This window comes from Talpa occidentalis, unplaced genomic scaffold, assembly GCF_014898055.3.
Source record: "Talpa occidentalis isolate TD23 unplaced genomic scaffold, MPIMG_talOcc4v2.1 talOcc4.12, whole genome shotgun sequence".
Taxonomy (NCBI): Eukaryota; Metazoa; Chordata; class Mammalia; order Eulipotyphla; family Talpidae; genus Talpa; species Talpa occidentalis.
The window spans coordinates 81,531,275-81,551,922 of NW_023601212.1; the positions used below are offsets into that span (position 1 = coordinate 81,531,275).

Genomic DNA, 20,648 nt, shown 5'->3' on the forward strand with positions numbered 1-20,648 from the left:
CACCTGCGGCCCTGCGCGCACCTGGCTCACCTCTCTCGGGCTGGGCTTTAAGACCTCGGGCCCACCCCCGGGCCCACCCCCGAGCCTCCCCCGGCATTTCTGGGAGTGTCAGGGGTGCCCCAGCGCAGGCTGGGAGCGGCAGGGGCTGGCGCGGGTGGGGCCGGGGCCGGGGCCGGCCGCGGGGGAGCGCGCACGCGGGGGGTGGTGCCGCCCGGAGCCCGCCCCCCTCTCCGGGGCCCGTCGCTTTCCACGGGTGCTGCCCCTCCGCGGTGACGTCATGCCGGGACCTCCTCGATTTTCCGAGCCCCTGCCAAGAGCCCACGCTGCTCTCAGCCAACTTGCGGTCCCGCCGTCCGCGGGCGCGAGGGCAGCGCTGCCAGGTGGGAGCCGCGGGCGGGCGCGGGCGGGCGGGCGCGCGGCGCGGGGGGAGCGGCGCTGCGCGCTGGGAGAGCGCCGAGCGGGGCGGGAGGTCCAAGAGCTTGGGGGGGGGGTGACCTAGCGGGACCGCGCTGGGGGGCGCCGAGCACTCAGCGTCCCGTCCGCGCGGCCACGCGGGCGCCTGGACGGCGCGGGGAGGGCCCCTGGCGTGGACGCGGGAGCCCTGGGGCGGGAGGCGAGGGGCTCGGGCGCCGCGCCCGGGCGGTGGGGGCGGTGTGGGGTGGGGGGTGGGGTTGGCGTGGGACCGCGCTCTGCCCAGGATTAGGGTCCGGACTTCCCAGGTGGGGCCCCTGAGGGAGGAGACCCCGAGGGGCAGGGGAGCCGGGTAAGGAAGGGGCCAGGCTACCCGTCCCCATCTGCTTTCCGGGGGGGCGTCTCGGGCGCTGTTTGCCACGCTCTCGGCTCGCGCGTGGTGGGGGCGAAAAGGGAGTGGGACAGTGGGGAGAGGCGAGGAAAGGGGCAATTCCTGGGTCTGGGAAGTGGAGGACCCCCCCCTCCCCCGCCCTGACTCCCCGCCCTAGGGCCTCCGGAGCCGCAGGTGAGGATGGAGGAGGCGCAATTAGGTCCGCACACCCGGCAAAATAGGGCACGGGATTTAGACCAGAAAACCGGGGGTGGGGTGCAGAGATGCCAAACTTTAAAATGCCGCTAGGGTCAGAAGGGGGAGGGGTGTGGCCCTCCCTGCCTGTCTCCCCTGAGGCGTGTCAGGACCCGGATTTCCCATTCACAGGTACAGAAAGTCAGGGGTCTGGCTCGGGGCCCCACACCCTGTGGTCCAGCCCCGGACCTCCCCTCTGGTAAATGGAAACCTTCTGAGAAGTGTGAAACCCCAAACCCTTTACATGCCTTTCTGCATGGGGCTGCTCGGATGAAGGTTAGGGCTGACAATTAATGAATAACTCGATGCAGCTGCGGGGAGGTTCTGCAAAGCGCATTCAGAATAACAAGAATCAGAGTGTGGTTTGTTGCGCGGAGGCTGGGGCATGTGTCTAGTCAGATGGGGGAGCAAGTGCCCAGGGCCTGGAAGTTTGGAACAGCCTTGCCCCTCGGGGCTGCTGGCTGGCCCTCTCCTGCAGGAGGACGTGGCCTGCCCCAGGACGATGCTTTCCCAGCCTTTGGGCAAAACAGAGGCTAGGAGAGGAGCAAGTGGGTGACCCCGAGCAAGGCGAGCTGGCCAGAAGCATTCACAGTGGTGGGACAGAGATATTGCTGCCCGAGGGAGGCGACGTCCCGCCTGTGATTCTGGAACCCCCTTAGCAGGGAATTAGTTTGGGTTCTGGTGTGAGGCAGGCTTTGAAACCTGGCTGCTGCCCAGCTGTGACTGGTTGCCCACCTGATCTAGGAGGCTCATGATAGCACCTGGGACCTCACGAGCCCGTGGGGCTTAATCAGGAGACTCAGCAGAGCGTCCGGCCCACGACCAAGGTCTGTGCGCGTTGGCTGTGTCCTGTAGCGGGGTGTGATGGCCAGTGGCCCAGTCCCAGTGGCAGCAAGGAGCCCCGTACAGGAGGGTTCCCTTCTGGAGCGTTCCCCATCGGCAAGATTAATGGACTGGCAGGTAGCAGAGAGGACCTTGCTCTGTGTGCCCTCCCATGTCCCCCCCAACCTGCTGCCCCACCTCCCCACCCCAGACTAGCTGCCCTGCCGGGACACGGCTTCACCTCTGCCCCAGTCTAGCGCTGGTTCTGCATGAGAAATGGATTTATGCAGAAATAGCCTGGCAGGATGGAAAGGCCAGGTGGGGGTTCCCCTAACACCCCGGGAAGGTGAGGCTCCACAGGCTATTTGAGAGGAGAGGAACAGACATTCGTGTCCAGGACCCCAGAGAGTGGGAACTTTGTGGAAGGACAGAGGGACTTCAGCACCTTCTTGTCCAACCTGGACCCTCCCATCCTGTTGACCTGCCAGCCCGTGCCAGTCTGGAGTTCAGGGGCCGCCTCGATGCCTTTGGGCTTTCGAGGTGGCCGGTGGGCCGAGGCCTGCTCAAGGGCAGGTGGTCGTGGGGCATCCTCTGACGGGTGTCCTACACGGTGTGTGCTCACCACCGCCCGTGAGCGTGAAACGTCCCTGGGAGGAGGGTTTGGGCGGGACGCAGTTCTCAGAGTGTGTTCCAAAGACTGCAGCCATGCGGGCGGGCCCCGCGGTTTTCACAGCGGCATCTGCTCTCTCCACCTGTGGGCCTGCTGAGGGCTCTTCCCGCGGCCGCAGGACGTGTGTGACGCGATGGCGGCGTTGTGTCCTTGCGCTTCCCAGCTAGAACTTTGGCTTTGAGTTGATAGGAATAACCCATCAGCTCAAGCTCTTGGGTGTCTTTAGGACTTTGTCAGTGGTTTTGTGGGCACGCAAAGGGGCCCTGAGACCGAGGCTCAGGGGCCGCCCTGCAGAGGTGCAGCCCCCCAGCCTCCTTTGGAGGTGCTGGCCCAGCTGTGGGTCTGGTCTTCACTCAAAGGCCTATGCTCGCCCCTTTCGTCTTGCTCACCTTTGGGCCCCGCAGAGCTGGCCGCTGTGGCCCTTCCTGATGTCCTGGGCACCTGGTTGTGTCCAAAGCAGCGAAATGAGCCTGAAGTTTACAGTTTGGTCCAAGTCTCCAGGGGACAGATGTGTCAGGCCCTTGAACGTTTGGTAAAATGGGATTTTTCGGTTTTCAAGGATTTGTCTGGGTTAGAGGTATTTGCTGACAGCGACGCTCTGAGCAGGATTTGGGAGTGGCAAGGGGAGTGGGTGCTGGCAGGAAGGATCCTTCGAGGGCAGGAGCTTCTGTGAATAAGGAGCAGAGTGAGGGGCACTGTGTCAGGAGCCCGGAGAGCTGCGTGTGAGTCCTGGAAGGCTGAAACCTTGGGCAAGTGGCTTGCCCTCCCCGTCAGCTTCCTTGGCTAGCGGGCGGGTGAGAAGGTTTCAGGCAGTTCAGATGAGGTATCCTGTCAAAGTGGTGGTGGGGATGGTGGACTTGTGAGGAGGGAGGCCCACCTGGACCAGGTAGCTGCCCAGACATCTGAGCTGTCTTATTCTTGCCTCACCTGGAAAGCCGAGACACAGGCCCTCCTGGGCACCTGGTAGGGCCAGGCTGCTTCGGAGAAACAGTTTACAGGCCACTCCCAGTTCCCGAAGGAATCATCCTGAGCTGCTGTGACACTAAGCTGTCGGGGTAGAGCCCCTCGCTCCAGCAACTCGTGAGGGTGTTTGTGAGCAGGTCTGGAGAGAGCGCAGAGCACAGAAGTGGGGGCATGTGACCCACATCCAGAAACAAAAATAGGCTGGTGAGATGCACGTGACCGGTGCTGGCCCAGTGCACGCTGGCCCAGGAGGGCAGGTGGTACCAACCCAGTGTACCTGGGAGGAGTCTGAGGCACAGTGTTAGGGTTAAGGTCAGAGGGCCAGGTCATGCCAGAGCTGCAGCTGGCATTCAGGGACTTGGTCCTCAAGGGGTCCCGGGATCTGCTGGGATCTCATGGTCTCCTAACGCTCCTGCAGGCTCCTGCCTCAAGGCCCACCGTGCCTCGGCCGGCTGGGGAAGAGACAGGCTTCCTGGAGCCATGCTTGCACATGCGCACATGGCTCACGTCACCCCTGTCCATGCGGCTCAAGGTGAAGGCCAGATCCCTAAGAACGGCCTTCCTCGTGTTGTGTGATGTGCCGGCCCCTCCACTCCTGCCACGAGCCTGCCCCGCTGTCCCTGAGCCCGCGGCGTGTGTGTGCGGCGGGGCCTTTGCACGCGCGCCTCTGCTTGGATGCTCCTGCCCCGACCCCCTGCCCTGATGCCCTCCAGTCTGTGAGCCCGTGTTCCCAGGAAGCACTCTCTGCACACCCTCTTGAAACGCGCAGCACCCCCCGCCTCACCCCTCTCTGCCTTTTCTGCTTTCTGACTAATCAGCTCTTGGGAGATGCGACTTCTTGTCTGACCTCTCGGGAATTTAAGCTCCACGAGGCCAGGGACCTGTCTGTTTGGGCCACGGGTGACCAGGCGCGTGGGGACTATCTGCTGAAGGAATGAGTGAAGGGGCCCACGTGAGCCCCTGCCCTGGGCCCGCCCTGCCTCCTCTGGAAGCGCCCACGGTGTCTCTCGGGCCCCAAGACACTTGGCCACTTGGCTTGCCGCTGCGGCCTTCCCTGAGGGTTTGTCCGCAGGTGTCTGCACGGCTGGCGTTTTTGCTTACAGCCTGGGGGCCGGGGCTCATCCCGGTGCGAGCTGCCCGTGTTGCCCCAGCCTGGTGGCGCACAAGGGGCTCAGGCGGGGCTCCTGAGAAGGTGGGGCCGGGCTGCTTCTGGTGATGGCTCCTGGGGTGCGCGAGCAGTCAGTGAGCTAGTCCACCTCTGACTCTTACAAGTTATGGCACTGTGGTTAAGTTGGTTTAAATCACTTTGTCTCAGTTTCACCCTCTTGAAAATGGAGCTAATGCCCGTCCCTGCAGTGACGTCCGTCGAGCAGGGAGGATCCAGTGCTGACTTGGAACTCCCAGCGCTGGTGGGGGTGACTTGCACAGTCTTACAAAGCAGTTGAGCCACGCAAATCAAGATTCCTCACGGTACCTAAAACTGTCTGGAGGGGTCTCGGGGGCCCCCTCAGCTCATCCCGGCCCTCCTCTTGTCTGAGCTAGCGCTTGACTGCAAAGAAAATGGTATCTGTACAGATCTCTGGGGAGCTGATATCTTCTGGGGAAATTATATGCACATAATTCTCCAGAAGAAACTTTATAAGTTTTGTATCCACCCACATTTCCTGCACATGCACCCATGTTTATACGTGCTGCATATCCTGACACACACGGACACCGGAGTCTGTGTCTAAATTGATTTTTGGGGACAAATGATCCAATTTGGACTTGCTTGAAGGAGTGTGGGCTTGTTCATTCTCCCTCAGAATCCAGGCCCAGGGCTGTCTCTCCGGCCAGGGCTGGGGGCCTCGCAATGTGCCTTCTGCAGAGAAGCGCTTCGTGCGTCTGGCTCGACTTTCTGCATGCGGCACCAGCGTCCGCGGCTGCCTCTCCCTGGCTCTCCGCTGTTATTTGTGTAGCTTCTTTTCTCCAGTTGTTTTCCCTCGTGACCTCCCCCATCTTTATTCTGCGTGCACCCCACCCCCGCCGCCTCCCCCATCGGGTCTTAGGCCTCATCTGTCAGTGCTTCTCGGGATGTGGCTGTGCGGAGGGTGGGGAGGGGGAGCTTGATTCTGATGACTCCACGATGCACCGGCTGTGGCGCCCCACTGGGAAGGAAAAATCCTGTTTGTAAAGTGACTCTGTCACTGCTCCCCCCGCCCATCTGTCCCTCCTGCCTCTGCTTTCCCGTCCAGCCTGCCCAGCAGTTAAAGCCTCTCTGTTGCTTCTCCACAGCTCCCTGTTCATGGACTTCAGGGACTGGCACTGGGTCTGCCCAGGCTTGGGTGGGGAAAGTTCTGGGTCTGGGCACAGCAGGGGCTGCCTTTCTCTCCTCCTGGGCTGGCCTGGCCTGGCCATGGACTCGAGGATGGGACTCCCTTCCTGGGGCATGTAGAGCCTCTGCCGGGAAAGCTGGCAGTTGGGGCAAGGAGGTGCTGCGGGGTCCCGGGTGACAGGTGATCACGAGGAGACACTGTGGCTGGTGTGCTGCTTGGCGAGGCCCCTCTGGCTTTTCTGGGGCTCAGTGGTCTCCCTTGGAATGCCCCTCCTGCTGAGGGCTTGGGGCAGAATGTGATGGGCGTGGATGTTGGGGCTGCTATCCTTAGGGGCCTGTGTACCTTTTTGGGGTTCCAGAACTGGGGGAGGTACAAGGGAGGTTGGGTGCCCCTATTGGTTTTTGTCTACCCCCCACCCCCAGATCCTTCCCAGGCCTGGGTGGCACTGACTCTTGCTTTCCCTGCCTGCTCGGCTCACTGGTGCATGTCCCCCACCTGCAGGGTGTCCGGCGGCCAGGAGGTGTCCATCCTGTCCCCTGCTGTGCCAAGGAGGCCCAATGCTGGGCACATCCATCTGTGGGGAGCCCTCAGCAGCCACTCTGGTCAGACCTAGGGAAAATTCTGGAAGAGATTGTGGCCATCCTTGCATGGTTCATGGGCAGCAGCAGGGGTTCTTGGATGTGGCCAGGCCTGGGGGCCGTCCCTGAGTCCCCGCCTGTCCACCCACCATGCTGCAGTGCAGGCCCGCCCAGGAGTTCAGCTTTGGCCCCCGGGCCCTAAAGGACGCACTGGTGTCCACGGACACAGCCCTGCAGCAGCTCTACGTGTCCACCTTCTCCCCCGCCGAGAGGCTTTTCCTGGCTGAGGCCTACAACCCCCAGAGGACCCTCTTCTGCACCCTGCTCATCCGTACCGCCTTCGACTGGCTCCTTAGCCGCCCCGAGGCTCCTGAGGACTTCCAGACCTTCCATGCGGCGCTGCTGCCCAGGAAGCAGAGCCAGGCCCGGAAGCACATCTACCTGCAGCCCATAGGTACTGGCACGGGTGTGGGCCCACAGGGCCAGCAAGTGGGTGATGAGCTGGATGGGGCATCCTGACCACCAGGACCCCAAGAGGGGATGAGGCCTAGATCTAGCACAAGGTGGGGGTGTCTGTGCCTGGGCCCAGGGAGGACAGTACCGGTAGGTTTGGGGCGCAGGGGCGGCGGGGCAGGGGAGGCCCTCTGGGCTCAGACATTCTCCCACCTCATCTGGGACACTGTTTAGGAAATCTAGGGTCCTGGACCTGTTGGGCAGTGCTGTGTGCTCCTCTTTCAGACTCCTGTGTGGTGTGCAGTCCTGAGATTGGGGTCATGCTGCTTCGCACACAGGAACCCGAGGCTGGGCCAGGTCGCTTACCTGCCCAAGAGGCAGAGCTGGCAGTTGGTAGAGGCAGAATTTGCATGAAGGTTCCCCAGAGGCCCAGGTCTTAACCTCAGTCTATATTGCGAGGCTCTGGCTGAGCATGGCATGGCACACCCCATCGCCTCCCTGTCAAGAGGGGCTGAGATCCCCGAGGCAGGTTCTCTGGAGACCCGCTGGCTGGGTGTTGAGGGAGCCAGAGATCTGTGGGTATCCCCCATCTCCATAGATTCTGACCTTGCAAACCATCCTTGTTGCTCCAGGCCCTAACAGCCAGAGCAGCACCCCTCAAATGCTAACATGCAGTTTCTGGGGTTCCTTGTTCAGATGCAGCTTGAGTCTGGGTAGCCTGGGGTGTCTGCATTTTTAACAGCTCCTGGGCAAGGCTGATGCTGTTGGCCTTTCTCACAGGTCCCCCATCCATGTCCCTCTGTCCCCCTAAAATGTGGTCTGGCTGTGCTTCCTGCCATGGTGCCCTGCAGCCTCAGGACAGCCTCACTGCCCTGGGACAGCTCAGCAGTCGTGGGACAGTCCCGCCCACTTGTCTTGCACCTTTGCTGCCCCCCCCCCCCCTGCCAGACTGGCAGTCTTACGGGAGTAAGCCCAGCTGTGCCTCTACTGCTGGCTCCCGCCTTCCCCGCTGTCCTCTGGGATGGAGGGAGCTGGCAGAGGACCCTCCTCTCAACTTCCCACCGAGCAGACCAGTCGACTGCCACTGTGACGATTGTCCCTTACCTGGCATTAACCTCTCACCCCCTACCCCCACTTGTTTGTGGCCCTTAAAGAGAAGTGCTTAGTGTCTCTTAATGTGATCTCTGTGCCCGCCTCGGCCCTGTGAGGCCAGGCCCAGGCTCGGCTGGTGTTGGGCCTCCAGGTGCTGGGCACAGGCCGGCAGGGCCTCCAGGAGCCGGGGCAGGCTCAGAGCCGGGCTGACGGTGCTGCTCTGCCCCCAGATCTGAGCGAGGGGCCGGCAGACGCTCTCCTTGACCACCTACGGAGCTGCACGGAGGCCTTCTTCCTGGGCCTGCAGGTCAAGTGCCTGCCCTCGGTGGCGGCCGAGTCCATCCGCTGCTCCTCTCGCCCCAGTCGGGATGCGGACAGCCTCCAGCTCCACGCAGGTGAGTGAGGGGGCCAGCACAGCGCAGGCCGACGCAGACTCAGGCCTCCACCACCTAGTATGAGGCCCTTTCCAGAAGGCAAAGGGTGGAGGAAGGGGGCCCAGAAGGAAGGACCCCTATGCTGCATTTTTTTTTTTTTTTTGTGGAAAACATTTATTTCCTTGTTTTGTAAAAGGATTAAACAAGCGTCCCTTGACCTTACAGGCCAGCAGGGTGGGTCTAAATTTTCTGGTGTTTAGGGAATTTAGGGTACAGGGAGCAGCTGGTGTTGAATTTTCAGGTTTGACAGGGACTCACTGGCAGGGAAGGTGCCAGACTTCAGGCATGGTCATTCTGAGAACCATCCTGCTGTGCGCACAGCCTTCACCCATCTCCAGGGTCCGGAGTGGACCCGGGGAGCCAGGGCCCAGCCCCTCCACCTGCCTCTGCTCCCCCGTGTCCCTGCGGTGCTGTCCACCTGACTTGGGAGGAGTTTGTGTCCATGCCAGCTGCCTGGGGACTGGAGTGTGGCTTGGAGACCCCAGCTTGGCGGTGCCTGGAGTACATGTGTCACTCCTCCACCTCCTCTTCTGCTTAGTGCGCCTGCTCTGCTCTTGGCCCCACACCGCGGGGCGCATGGGATGCTGGGACTAGGTAGCCTCAGGGAGGTTCTTAGAGGCTGGTAGAACCCACAGCAAATGTGGGGTTCAATTCTTGTGGTCGGAGGAGCTTGTGTAGATTACTGAACTGGTTTCCTGGGCTGTCGTAACAAAGTACCACAGACTTGAGGGGCTTAAAAAGCAGAAATTAATTTTTTTCAGCCCTGGAGGTCACAGGTCCGAGAGGGAGGTGTGGGCGGGGCCCCGTTCTGTCTGCAGGCTCTCGGGCGGTCCGGTCCTCACCACCTGCGCGCCACAGCGGCTTTCAGACCTCCCCCTAGATACCACCTGTTTCCTGCTCTGCCCTCGGGGTCTTTGGTCCCGCTGCCCGCCCAGCTCCCCGGCCTTGCTGTCACACTGCTTTACTGCGGTCTCGCCCGCCTCCCCCTCCTGTCCACACCTGGGTAAACTCGACGCCCGTCTAGCATGAATACTTTCTCCTCTTCTTTTCTACCGGCAACCAAAGCGGAAGCTCCACACTTCCCTCCACGGCTCCCCACTGCCTGCACCTCTGCGCCTCAGTTTAGGGATGCCGGTCTCCCTAGGCCCTACCCCATACCCGCTCTCCTGCTCCCAACCCTCTTTCCCACAGCCCTGCCTGTGCCACAGGCTGCTCCCCGCTCAAAGGCTCTGCCCCCGTGTGCCCCCAGCTCCTCCACTCCGCTACTCCTTTCTCTAGCTGTCCCCTGGGAAAATCCCTTAGCTTGCCTCTCCCTCCAGCCACTCAGACCTCCCTGGTCTTGGACCTCGCTGGCTGCCCCACCTGCATCTCTTGGGGTCCCTCCTCAATCCCTGAGGCCTTGTCCTGGGTTCCCTCCCTGGCCCTGCAGCCAGGTTCCTGGAGACGGTTTCCTTTGTGCTGTAACAAGTCACTGCAAGGTCACTTAGCGGCTGAAACTTCTCTGCTCCTCTTGCGTCTCTGGGGTCAGAAGTCTCCCTGGAGTCTGCAGGACTGGTTCCTTCCATACCCAGCTTCCAGAGGAGCCCGAATTCCTCGCCTCGTGGCCCCTGTTCCACCTCCAGTCGGCAGCAGAGCCTCTTCAGCTCTCTCTGGCCTTCCTGCCTAAGACTTTGGGAAGACCCCAGGTCCACTGGATAATCCGGAGCTCCCTTGCCCCTTGCAGAGTTCAACGAGTCGCAGGCGCACAGGTCCTGGGCTAGGACGTGATGGTGCTGGCTGCCACTTCCCTGCAGCCCTGTCAGCCCAGCTGTCTTTTCAGAACTCCCCTGGCCTGGCCAGGCACCTTGGCCCTGCCTTGTTCAGGTCAGTTTTCTTGGCAATTCAGGAAATGGACATCCTGAGAACTTTTTGGCCCGGATGATCCATACTGCCTGACGCTGGGACTCAGGCCTGTGGCCCCACATTTTGCAGCTCGGTGGTTTGAGTTCTCAGCCTCAGACTAAAGCTTTCTCTGTTGGACTTTGCGAGGGCCTGGGAGAAGGGCCCTCTTGCCCTCACTCTGACCACTGGCCCTCTCCCCTCAGATGGCATCCTGTCTTTCCTGAAGAGCAGCAAGCCGGGCGACGCCCTGTGTGTGCTGGGCCTGACGCTGTCTGACCTGTACCCTTGCGAGGCCTGGAGCTTCACCTTCGGCATGTTCCTTCCGGGGCACGGTGAGCCAGGCCCCGCGTCACACAGTCGGCGCTCAGCAGGGGTGGAGCGGGGGGAGGGCTGCACTCAGCACAGGTGCATTGTGCATGACTGAACACGCACCCTCCTTGCTCTTACTCCGAGAATGCCCCCACTCCTCTACTCAACAGCCACACTTGAACTCCAGGCCCCATATTCCAGCTTCTCTGGGCAAGGGGCATTCCTCTAGCTTCTGCCCAGGGCTGTCTTCCCGTGGACACGCTGGCAGGCAGATCCTTTGGGTTCTGAGGATGGGGTGGTCTGCCCTAGGGCTCCCTGAAGCAGGGGCTGCCCCCTGAGCCCTCTTCCCTCTGCCTCTCCCCAGAAGTGGGCATCTGTAGCTTTGCCCGGTTTGTGGGGGAGTTCCTGCAGATGGGGCCCAGCGCCTCTGATCCAGCCCCGACAGAGGTGGCAGCCAGCGGCCCTGAGAATCCCCTGCAGGACAGAGGCTGGACCCTGTGCTTCAACGCCCTGGGGATGGCCCAGTGCTGCAAGGTGGGCATGGAGGCCAGGGCGCAGGGGGTGCTGCCCAGATGGTGGGAGAAGGTGGGGATGGGAAGAGGGTAGAAGGTTGGGGGCCCTGGGGAGAAGCTAAGGATGTAGAATCAGAAGGATGTAGTGGTCAGCAGTTGATCCCTCTGTGCTCACCCAGTTACTGTCCAGTTTGCACACGAGGATGCCCCTTCACTTAGAGTGAGGAAGCCAAGGCTCAGAGATGTTAAATCCTTTACCCAAGGTCACACAGCCATGAAACCACAGGGCTAGGGTTTGAACCTGTTTATGACATCCACGGTCCCGCTCACCTTTCTCTTGTGGCCCAGCGGGGCCTAGATTCTGCCCCACAGAGAAGTCAGTTGTCACCTTGTGCATTCAGGGGTGGGGCTGGAGGGGGTGCTTGGACCACTTCCCAGGAATAGGCCTTGGCCAGGGTGTTCAGGCTCCTGGCGGGGCTGCTCAGGAATCCTAGGGATGGGCTGGGTGGCGGGTCATGGCTGCAAGGGTGGTGGTGACCTTCCTTTCTCAGGTTGTGTGCCATGAGCTCTGCCACCTCCTTGGCCTGGGGAACTGCCGCTGGCTCCGCTGTCTCATGCAGGGGGCACTCAGCCTGGATGAGGCCCTGGGGCGGCCCCTGGACCTCTGTCCCATCTGCCTGCGGAAGCTGCAGCACATCCTGGGCTTCAGGCTCGTAGACAGGTACAAGGTGAGTGCACTCTGGAGAAGCCCTGCTGCAGGCCTTGAGCGCCACAGTGGCCACTGACCCGCCTGCTGCTCCTGGGAAGCAGAGGGAGACGGTCATGTGTGTTTGTAAGTGCTTGGGCTCTAAGCAGTGAGGGGGCCCAGCTTAAGCAAAAGGACCTGAGCTCAACTTAGGCTCTAAGTTAGCTCGAGCTGGCGTGCAGCTGCCTAAGCCGCGACACTGCCTGAGCGCTTACTGTTCTGTTCATGTTAGGCCTTGCACTGTAAAGGGGTATCCCTGCATCTCTGCAGACTGATAGTGTGGCTGTCCCTTGTGTAACCTCCCAGTGCACCGCCCCAACTTTCATGTTATGTGGCTCACTGACCCCAGAGCAAGTGCAGGCCCCTCAGGGGGTAGAACCAGACTAAACAAGACTCCCTTTGGAAAGTCATGCACTTCTTAACCCAGCCCAGCCTCTCCCTTTGCACCAGCGTGGCAATGCTGCCCTCTGCTGGGAGCAGCGGGCACTGCCTGGAGCAGGTCCCAGGACAAAGGAGGTCCTGGGACTCTTGTACCTGCTCCCCTGCAGGGAAAAGTCTTATTCTATGGGAAGGTCTGTCTGCAAACTCAAACACTTAACGCTGAGTTCAGAGTTCAAAGAAACCCACTGTTGAATGAAAACACTGAATTAAAGTTTTCATTCCAATAAAGGCATAAGGCCTCCCAACCAAATAGCTTTGGCTTAATTTTAAAAACAAAAGTTTTCAGCCAAATGCTGTAAATGAACCTGATTGTCTAGACTCTGGGAACCCTCTCTCCTCTTGGAGGTGGGCAGTCTGCACTGGAGTGGTGCATTTGGTCATGATGCTGGTTCAACTGGACTAACTGGGAGGGATTTCTCCTTTGGCACCGCTGGGGCTGGTGAAGAGTTTGCATTTTAACAGGCTCCTGGTGATGCTGCCAGTCTGGTGACCCCGCTTTGAGGTCCTCTGCACGAGAGGTCCAGGCATTCCACTAGAGGGCTGCCTCCCTGCGCGGCTCTTGTACATGGACTGAACTTGTACGGAGAGGAGCCAGCCCGCCTGGTGGGAGTGGGGCCTGCGCCAGGTCTCATCTGCAGGGGCACTAAGGAGGCCCCGTGAGGGGATTGTTAAGGCGTGCTAGCTCTGAGCCCCAAGCCTGCTCCCTGGGGCCAAAGGAAGCGCAGTAAGCAGCTCTACTTCCCTGGCAGGGGGAAGGGAGGTGAGGACTGGGGTTCACCTGACCTGACCTGTTACTCCGTTGATGTCACCACCTTTACACACCCACAGACAGGAGCTGCACCTCTCCCAACTCCTGTCCTGCTCAGGAGGCCTGGACCTCTTTGGATCTGAGCAGAGAGTGGTTCCTCTTTTCCACCCATGGTACTCTAATGGGGTCACCCTCCCCTGTCCCCAGTGAGCGTCATTCAGTGTGATACCAGAAGGGCCTGAGGAGGGCAGGGGGACACTCCAGCCCCAAGTGGAGGTGATGTACTGTACTCCTTGCCTTCCAGGCTGTTGTGGGGGAGGGGGTGCCATGCAGATGGGGCAGAACAGGTTCCTGCTGTCTATGTAAAGCCCTCGCCTGTGAGCTGGCAAATGCCAGCAGCCTTGAGCACAGTACCTGCGGATCCCCAGTGTAAATCCTCTCTCACCTTGCCAGTTGCCAGTGTCATCACTGAGGCAGAACGGGAGCAGGGTACACGGGAGCCATCATTACCCAGCGTGGCCACCATACAGGTGATGTGAAGCATGAGAGCAGAGAAAAGGAGTAAAAATGATGAGTTTTGGATATTTATCCCCTTTGCTTTTAACACAGTTTACTGTTGATGGTCGGGCTAACTAACTGGCTTGCAAAGCTCCTGAGACTTTCCCAGGGCAAGTGCGAGCTGGACTGTCCCCCAGGCATCAGCGTGAGAAGGGCCCTGGCACATTAGCCCGAAGTAGCCAGGGACAGTGGGGCCACCTCACAGGAGGGGTTTACCTAAGTAACTGAAGTCCGAGGCAAATGACCGCCTGGAGAACGCTTGGCCTATCTTTCCTCTTAGAGGCTCCATGCCTGGACTCGAGCAGCGGTGGGGCTGCGGCCCGGCCAGGAGGCATCCCTGTCGGAGGACACCCTGCCCTGCAGCGCTGACTCAGGCCTGTGCTGCGAGAGCGACTCGGAGCCCGGCACCAGCCTGTCAGAGCCCCTCACTCCGGATGCGGAGCTGGAGCCCGAGGACGGGCTGAGCTCCCTGGCAGCCTCCGAGGGCCTGCCGCAACTGGGAACCCCGGCAGAGGCCATCGAGGAGCATGGACGGTGGCTGGCGATGTGCATCCAGGCCCTGGAGAAGGAGGTGACTGAGGAGGAGCTGGCGAGGGTGGACAGGGCCGTGGACGGCCTTGCTCGGTGGGAAATGTTCACGGGCCGGCTCCCGGTCACCAGGCAGGAACTGCCCTGCGGCAGAGACGGAGACGGCACAGGGCTACGCAAGGTCCTAGGGGACAAGTTCTCCTCCTTAAGGAAGAAGCTGAGCACCCGCAAACTGTCCAGAACGGACTCGTCCCCCTGTCGCTGGAAGGAGGAGGAGAATTAGCACAGCTTGTGCACCATCGGCCAGGGCCTGTATTTCCCTGGGACAATGGTTCTACCCCCTACATTTGATTGTGGCCAAGGGTGGCCCCACTGTGGGTCAGAAGGAAAGGCTCTGCACTCGGCCACAGCCTCAGTGTGACCCGTGGCACTAACAGAGGATGGTGGGAGGCACGTGCCCCCATATTTTTGGCTGGAGCTCAGGGTCCTGTTCCTACAAACGTGGCTGCCAAGGCCCATAACTGGGGTCTCCCCTCAACAGGGAAGCAGAGTTTTTTACCTTCTGTCTAGAATATCTATCCCACACTCAGAAAGGGTTGCTTTCTGTGAGACTTCACTCAGGAGTCTGTGAGAAGTTCTGGAAGGTCACCACTCACCTGGAACTAGCTCACTGAGGCCTGCCATTTCTTTAGTTGAATGTCGCAGGAAAGGCGGGTGTCTAAGTTGCAGGTTTGAAGGTGCTGCCAGGCTACCTACTGGAAATTGCAGCAGGGTTTCCTTCGTGGGACAACTTCTGCCAAAGGTGACTTGCAATGTTAATAGCAACTAGGTCAAGGTGGGGGAGGGGCGGGAGGAGGAGAGAGAGAGAGAGAGAGAGAGAGAGAGAGAGAGAGAGGAGTGAGAAGAGTATTTACAGCAGTTGCTGAGCGAAAAACTGATATCAGGTTTTCCAAAATAGGAAGTTCCGATTTGGTAGGTTATGTTTTGGGTTTGGGAACATTCAAACATTTTTTTTTCAATAAATGAATGCTAATAGTGCTCCCAGACCTAAAACACAACCTCTGAATCAGGACATTCTACCTTCAGAACCTGGGGAGACCTGTCTATGTTAAAATACCCAGCCCTGATGTGGATATGACCGTGTTCCTTTCAGTTTGTCAAATCACACTTCCCATCACTGCTCTTTTACGTGCACCTACATTTGATTGATGAATCCCTCCTGCCACCATTATCAAATGCCCTAGCTGGCCTGCAGGGAGAAGCTGGTTTCCCATGTGGAAAGAGGCAAGAACAGGGGCAGTGCCTACATTTTGAAGGCAGCTTACACAGTTTTGGTGGTCTGGTAAGAAAAACAGTACAAAAAACAAATAGAATTAAGGGGGGCCTACCCGGAAGAGCTGAAGCTTCCTTGTAATCTGACACCAGGCACAGCCAGGATTCCACCCAGGAAAACTCAGAGATGAGTACACACTGAATTTAAAGTCGTTCCGGGTCCCCTGTTCTGTTCAGCAGAGCTTCCAGGAGGCATCATGAAGGTCTGGGAGGTAACACTGATGGGGGAAGGGAAGGTGAGGAGGAGCTGGGCACACCCCACAGAAGGGGAAAGGGTGCTGTGTGACGAAAGACCCAAATCCTGACAGCTTAAAACTCTGACAATCTATTCAGCTTATGACTCTGTAATGCAGTTGGGGGGTGGAGGCGGCAGGGGTCTGCTCCTGTGAGCTCAGCTGGCCTCGGTGTGTCCATGTGGCTTGAGCCTCCTCGCATATGAGGATGATGGCTGGCTCCCAAAGGCGGGGGTGCCCAGACAGTCAGCTGGAAGTGGGTAGTCTTTCAGACTGACCTTGCCAAGTCCTAGTGCATCACTGCTGCCATTAACACTTGGTTCTGGGGAAGGGACAGATTCCACCTCTGAATCCAAGGAAAAGTATGTGAGATGGGAAAGCACTTACGAAAAATCTGTCCCAGTCAGCTTCCACTGCTTGGTTTGGCCATCACACCTGCCACATAATCTTACCTGTTTTCCAGTTCCCTCCAGTCTTCTGCGAAGGGTTTGCTGCTGAAATGATGCAAGGTAAAATAGAGGTGATGAAGCTAGAACAGCCTGTCTCAGATTGAAGGTGGGCTTGGCGGTCATGTGTGTGCCATGGTGGGTACCAGATTCCAGCACCGTCCACTGGTGCCCATGGCCGTCACCTGTGATATGTCCTAAAGCACCTTCATGTGGAAAAGGACAAGCCACAAACAATAGGACTCGCCTGCTGGCCTCTACAGGCTGCAGATGGAGATGACTTTCTAAGATAGCTGTGGAAGAACAGAAATGGTTTGAAAATAGAGTCTTCAGGAATAGAGATCAGAAATGCCTTCGAGCAAATATTAGCTCCAGGTTCTGTCTGTGATGGAGCAAAGAGCAGTTTGGGAAGGAGATGAGGGAGAGAGATAAGGATGCCACCTCCTCCTGCAAAGGCATGGCTCTCAGATCTGCCAAAATTCAAGCTCAGGTGATCCAGATGAGCATCGGAGCCGAGCGGAACCGAAACATCTACAGACAATGGCTCTCGAGGAACAGGTACCCTGGGTTTTGTTTTTGAAAGGTAGATGTCAGTTTCACTTCTCTCCTTACTGTCCAAAGCCCCTGAGGTTCACAAGGTCAGGTCCCCCGCTTGCGGAAGATGCCCTTCTGAGAACCTCCCTCACACAGCTCAGCAGGCCCAGGCAGAGGGGCCCAAACGGAGCTAAAAATACTCTGGGGTCATGACAGTATCTGTGTGGCTGTTAGATTGCGGGAGGGGGATGGGAAATACATGTGGTCCTCTAATGTAGCTTAAACACACACCCAGGGATGAACAGCATTGCCCTGGCGATGAGGCAGTAAATCCCGCTTCCGGCAGCCTAGCATTCCTCTTCCTGTCTCATGGACCCCACTCTTCCTCCCTGGAGCCCAAACTCACCATCATAATGGTGAGAGGGGAATCATTTTGAACTCCCCCACCTAGGATGGGACAGGAGGAAACAGTCTCATTTCCAGAGCGTGGGTCAGGGAGGAGGAGGTGGGGCTGTTCATGCCATCCCAGGAGACACTGAGGCAGACCTTTCTGTGATGAGAGAAATCTCCGAAAGGGCTTAAGGAAAAATAAACACCATGGCTTAGCCAAGCAGCTAATGTTAAAGCTACGAGTCCAAATTTAGATACTACCAAGTTCAAAGAAGATGCTGCAGCATTCCCGGGACACTCACGGGTAAATGAGGGGTCCGCAGGGGCCAAACAGGCGGGGCTGGGCTGGGAAAGGACGCAGAGCTTCCCTGTAAATAAACTCCACTTTTGAACGAGTCCCTTCTAAGTGCCAGGGAATTTCTAACATCCCCCAGGCTTGATTCTCAAAACATCCCTGCAAGGCGGATGTTCGCAGCCCCATTTTATGGTGGAGGAGGCGGAGACAGAGACTTGGTAATCTGCCCGAGGCTAAAATGTGGAGGCGCTGTAGTTCAGGCCTCTTTTGTGCTGAAGCCAGACCTGTGTTCTAGGTCTTTCTTAGAAAAGCACACTGAATAGGTCTGGGCAGGAAGGAGAGTCGAAAAGAAGGCATGGGGTGGGCAAGCCCACACGCTGATTCCTAAATGGCACCCTCTCCCGGGCCCGCCCTTGGTTTCTGAGGTCACCGGGAAGAGCGCTGGCCACCGCAGCACTTTCAGGCTCAGGGCTCCCTGGAGGTCGGACAAGGGCCTGGGTGGGTGGCCAGGTCTCCTGGGTGAAGATGCCAACTTAAAGCCCAGAGTTGCTGGGGCTTCACTGATTTGTTTGTATAAAGAGGGCGAGTCCCCATCAGGAATATTTTTATCCTGTGAAGACTGGGAGAACCAAGGCTTCCTGGGGTGGTTCAGACCTCACCTGGAGCCTGGGAGAGGCCCTCAGAGAGGAGGCCCCAGGGCCTTCCGGCTCTCCCCAGCCTGCTCTCCTAGTGGGGGGCAGAGCAGCTGAGCCTTGATGGCTGTAGGGGCAACTCCAAAGTAGAGGCACCAGATTTCCAGAGAACAGCACATTTATGGACCTCAGGCCATCAGGCATGGAAGTTAAACACTGCAGCATAATCTAGGAAACCTATTTCTTTATAGCAAAGAACCATGGCTTTGAAAGCTGTTAAAATAACTGTAAATAAAGGGTAGAAACAGCTAACAGAGCCTGCCTTTTCCAGCCTCACAGCATCACCTTGATTAATGAGGACCCAGAATAACTGAGATCTATTTTTGAATTTGGCTTCTTGGGTAAAGAGGCAAATGAAAACAAGCTTATGTCGGAGGTTATTTTAAAAAGCAACTTCCAAGAAATGTCCGAGGGCCACTATGTGTTCAGTCCAGTCTGCCTCCACCTCCTTCTCAGTGAGGGCCCAGGCGACTGGAGGACTTGCTCATCAGATAAGCAGGTGACACCCTACTTCCTCGGCTGCCAGCGGACTCGCCCCAGGGAGAGCTACAACAAATGCACCAGGAACAAAACCAACCTGCTCTCAGTTCCCCAGACAGCCACACCCCGGCACTGCCACAACACACTGCTGTTGCTTTGAAATTCGGCCAGGCTGGGCCCATCGGCCATTCACAGCCCCTGCACCCCAAGCTCTGCAGTGCAGGGGTTCCTTACCGCAGCTTCCCTCTTGGCTCTTCCTTCATGCTGTCCGGTGCACGGCTGAAATGTCATTTCTTGGTTCCACCAATGTTCCAAGTGCATGCGTGTCCTTTTTGACCTGTGATAGTGGAGAACTAATTAGGAAGCTGCCTGTGGCTCACCTTGACTCCTGGGCCATTTCTAGCATGTGGAGGTGCGCGCCTGCTCACCTGCCACATGGACAAGAGGCCCGAGTAGAAGCAGAAGGTGCCTGGGGCTGTGTGGGACTGGTCTGAATTTGCCCATCACCTTCTCTTATCCCTTATTCAGCAGGAGTCCACTTACTTTCAGTTTCTCCCAACACCTGCTTAAAGAGAGAGCGGAACATCAAATGGAGTGCACTGACCCTTCTAAACAGGATGGACCTTCTCATGTTGGAAGCGGCTGAAGTTGTTTCAAATGGAAGCAGCCCCTCCCTCTGCCAGCCCTGGGGATGCTTCTGAGAGAGGCCTGGCACCTGCTGCAGGCCTCTCATCCTGTCCAACAGGAGTCACAGAACTGGGGTGAGAGGACAGAAGCTGGAGGACAGACAGGGAGTGACAGCGGCTCCTGGAAGTGGCAGGAGCACCAGTGGCGGTGGAGGGGTGCTGGGTGCAAAGACAAACTTTCTGAGGAACTTCATGAACAGGCAGGGCCGCAGCCCCCAGCACAAACAGGAAGTGATGTAGGAGGGAAAACCACTGAGGAGGCACCTTCTCGACTCCCCCCAATCCCCCACCTCATTCCCACCCTATTCCCACTCCTGTCCCTTGGGAATAACTTGGGGCAGCTCCCCCTGCATGTTCACTGGGGAGAGGCCCCATTTTTGTGGAGAGGGGATAGCAGTAGCTTGGATGCCACCCCAACATGTCAGATGACGTAGGACTCGCATGGAGCAGGCAGCTCCTTAGTCCTGTCCTGCTTCATACTGCTGCTGTCGGGGAATGTGGTGCTCGCTGAGCCAACCCAAGCTTCTGAGGACTCCAGAGGACAGCGAACCTACAAAAGGCTCTGGAAGGCAGAGCCCGGGCCTCAGCCCCAAAGCTGAACCACCAACAGGCCTCTCAGGGGCAACAACCCGTCCTAACTATGGGGCTTCGACACCTTGACCCAATGACGTGATTGGCATCCCTTATGACCGTGTCTTTGATATTCAGACTAAATCCTGTGCGGTTGAGAATTCTGTGAAGCTTATGTATAATTTTCATCCTCAAAACTAATAAAAATTATAAAACCAAATGGATAGAAAGCCTTTAGGGAAGAGGATAACATTCTAGAAGTCTAGCTGAAACCAAGAGAACTTACCGTCTTGAGTTCTCTAGTCCTCTCCTGCTTGGAGGGTGCCCCGCGCTCCTCGACACCGCAGTTTCAGGTCACTCTGCTGAGGTTTTTAAATTTTTTTTTTAATCAAATTGGATCACTTTGAACATACTTATTCCATGTCTGTGTTTTCCAGGGTCAAGGGTGATGCTTATGATGTGATAAAAAGAAATGGGTAGGCCTTTTTTTTTGGGGGGGGGGGTCATGTCTATGTATTCGAGTATCACCTAAGCGTTTTCCCACACTGGCTCTCCAGGTCGCTGGAGCTGCTTTCCCACACGTCACCCACACCTGGGGTCGTGCTTGTGTGGTTACAAAGCTGAACAATGACAGACTCTGCTATTGAATCAACACAGGATAACGCGTGAGCTCCCAGCCGAGGAAACCAGCACCAGAGGTGGGGGGGTGAGGTGATGGGAACAGGCCTCAGGAAGTTAAGGAGATCCAGGTGGCAGTGACCCACTGACCTTCCTCTTCTGCTCCAGGCCCTGGCACGTGACATGCATACTGCATGCACAGAGACACCCATAGGAGGCGCCTGCTTCTGGAAAGGTGCCTGTGAAAAGGAGAGCTTTACCAGGAAGCCCCTGGGTGAGCCACAGCG

The 20,648-nt window shown here is 58.2% G+C and overlaps 1 protein-coding gene and 1 long non-coding RNA gene across 7 annotated transcripts; one reads left to right on the forward strand and one right to left on the reverse strand.

Moving 5' to 3' along the window:
- Positions 1-225: 225 nt before the first annotated feature.
- On the forward strand, positions 226-20,114 carry AMZ1 (archaelysin family metallopeptidase 1). Of its 4 annotated transcripts, XR_008551220.1 has the most exons (8): positions 226-380; positions 6,308-6,838; positions 8,160-8,324; positions 10,448-10,576; positions 10,918-11,087; positions 11,617-11,793; positions 13,838-16,654; positions 19,016-19,053. XR_008551220.1 is itself a non-coding variant. In XM_037507053.1 (7 exons), exons 2-7 carry the CDS (start codon positions 6,535-6,537, stop codon positions 19,055-19,057), a joined length of 987 nt encoding a protein of 328 aa, XP_037362950.1. In that variant the 5' UTR covers positions 226-380; positions 6,308-6,534; the 3' UTR covers positions 19,058-20,114. The 4 variants fall into 4 exon arrangements, 3 of the variants coding, with proteins under 3 accessions (XP_037362950.1, XP_037362948.1, XP_037362951.1); XM_037507053.1 differs by lacking the exon at positions 13,838-16,654 and having other exon boundaries at positions 19,016-20,114; XM_037507051.2 differs by having other exon boundaries at positions 13,838-19,058.
- LOC119241631 (uncharacterized) lies at positions 8,464-19,008 on the reverse strand. Of its 3 annotated transcripts, none has more exons than XR_008551223.1 (3): positions 18,916-19,008; positions 14,742-18,824; positions 8,464-13,467 (listed from the first exon to the last, which is right to left on the reverse strand). It is a non-coding gene; the product is annotated as an uncharacterized LOC119241631 (long non-coding RNA). The 3 variants fall into 3 exon arrangements; XR_008551222.1 differs by having other exon boundaries at positions 14,742-18,840; XR_008551221.1 differs by having other exon boundaries at positions 14,742-14,910; positions 15,474-19,008.
- Positions 20,115-20,648: the final 534 nt, after the last annotated feature.

Coding starts and splice junctions, on each gene's coding strand:
- AMZ1 (XM_037507051.2), top strand. CDS start 6,535: ATGCTGCAGTGCAGGCCCGCCCAGGAGTTCAGCTTTGGCCCCCGGGCC. Junction 10,577..10,917: donor CATGTTCCTTCCGGGGCACG/GTGAGCCAGGCC, acceptor GCCTCTCCCCAG/AAGTGGGCATCTGTAGCTTT. Junction 11,088..11,616: donor GGATGGCCCAGTGCTGCAAG/GTGGGCATGGAG, acceptor TTCCTTTCTCAG/GTTGTGTGCCATGAGCTCTG.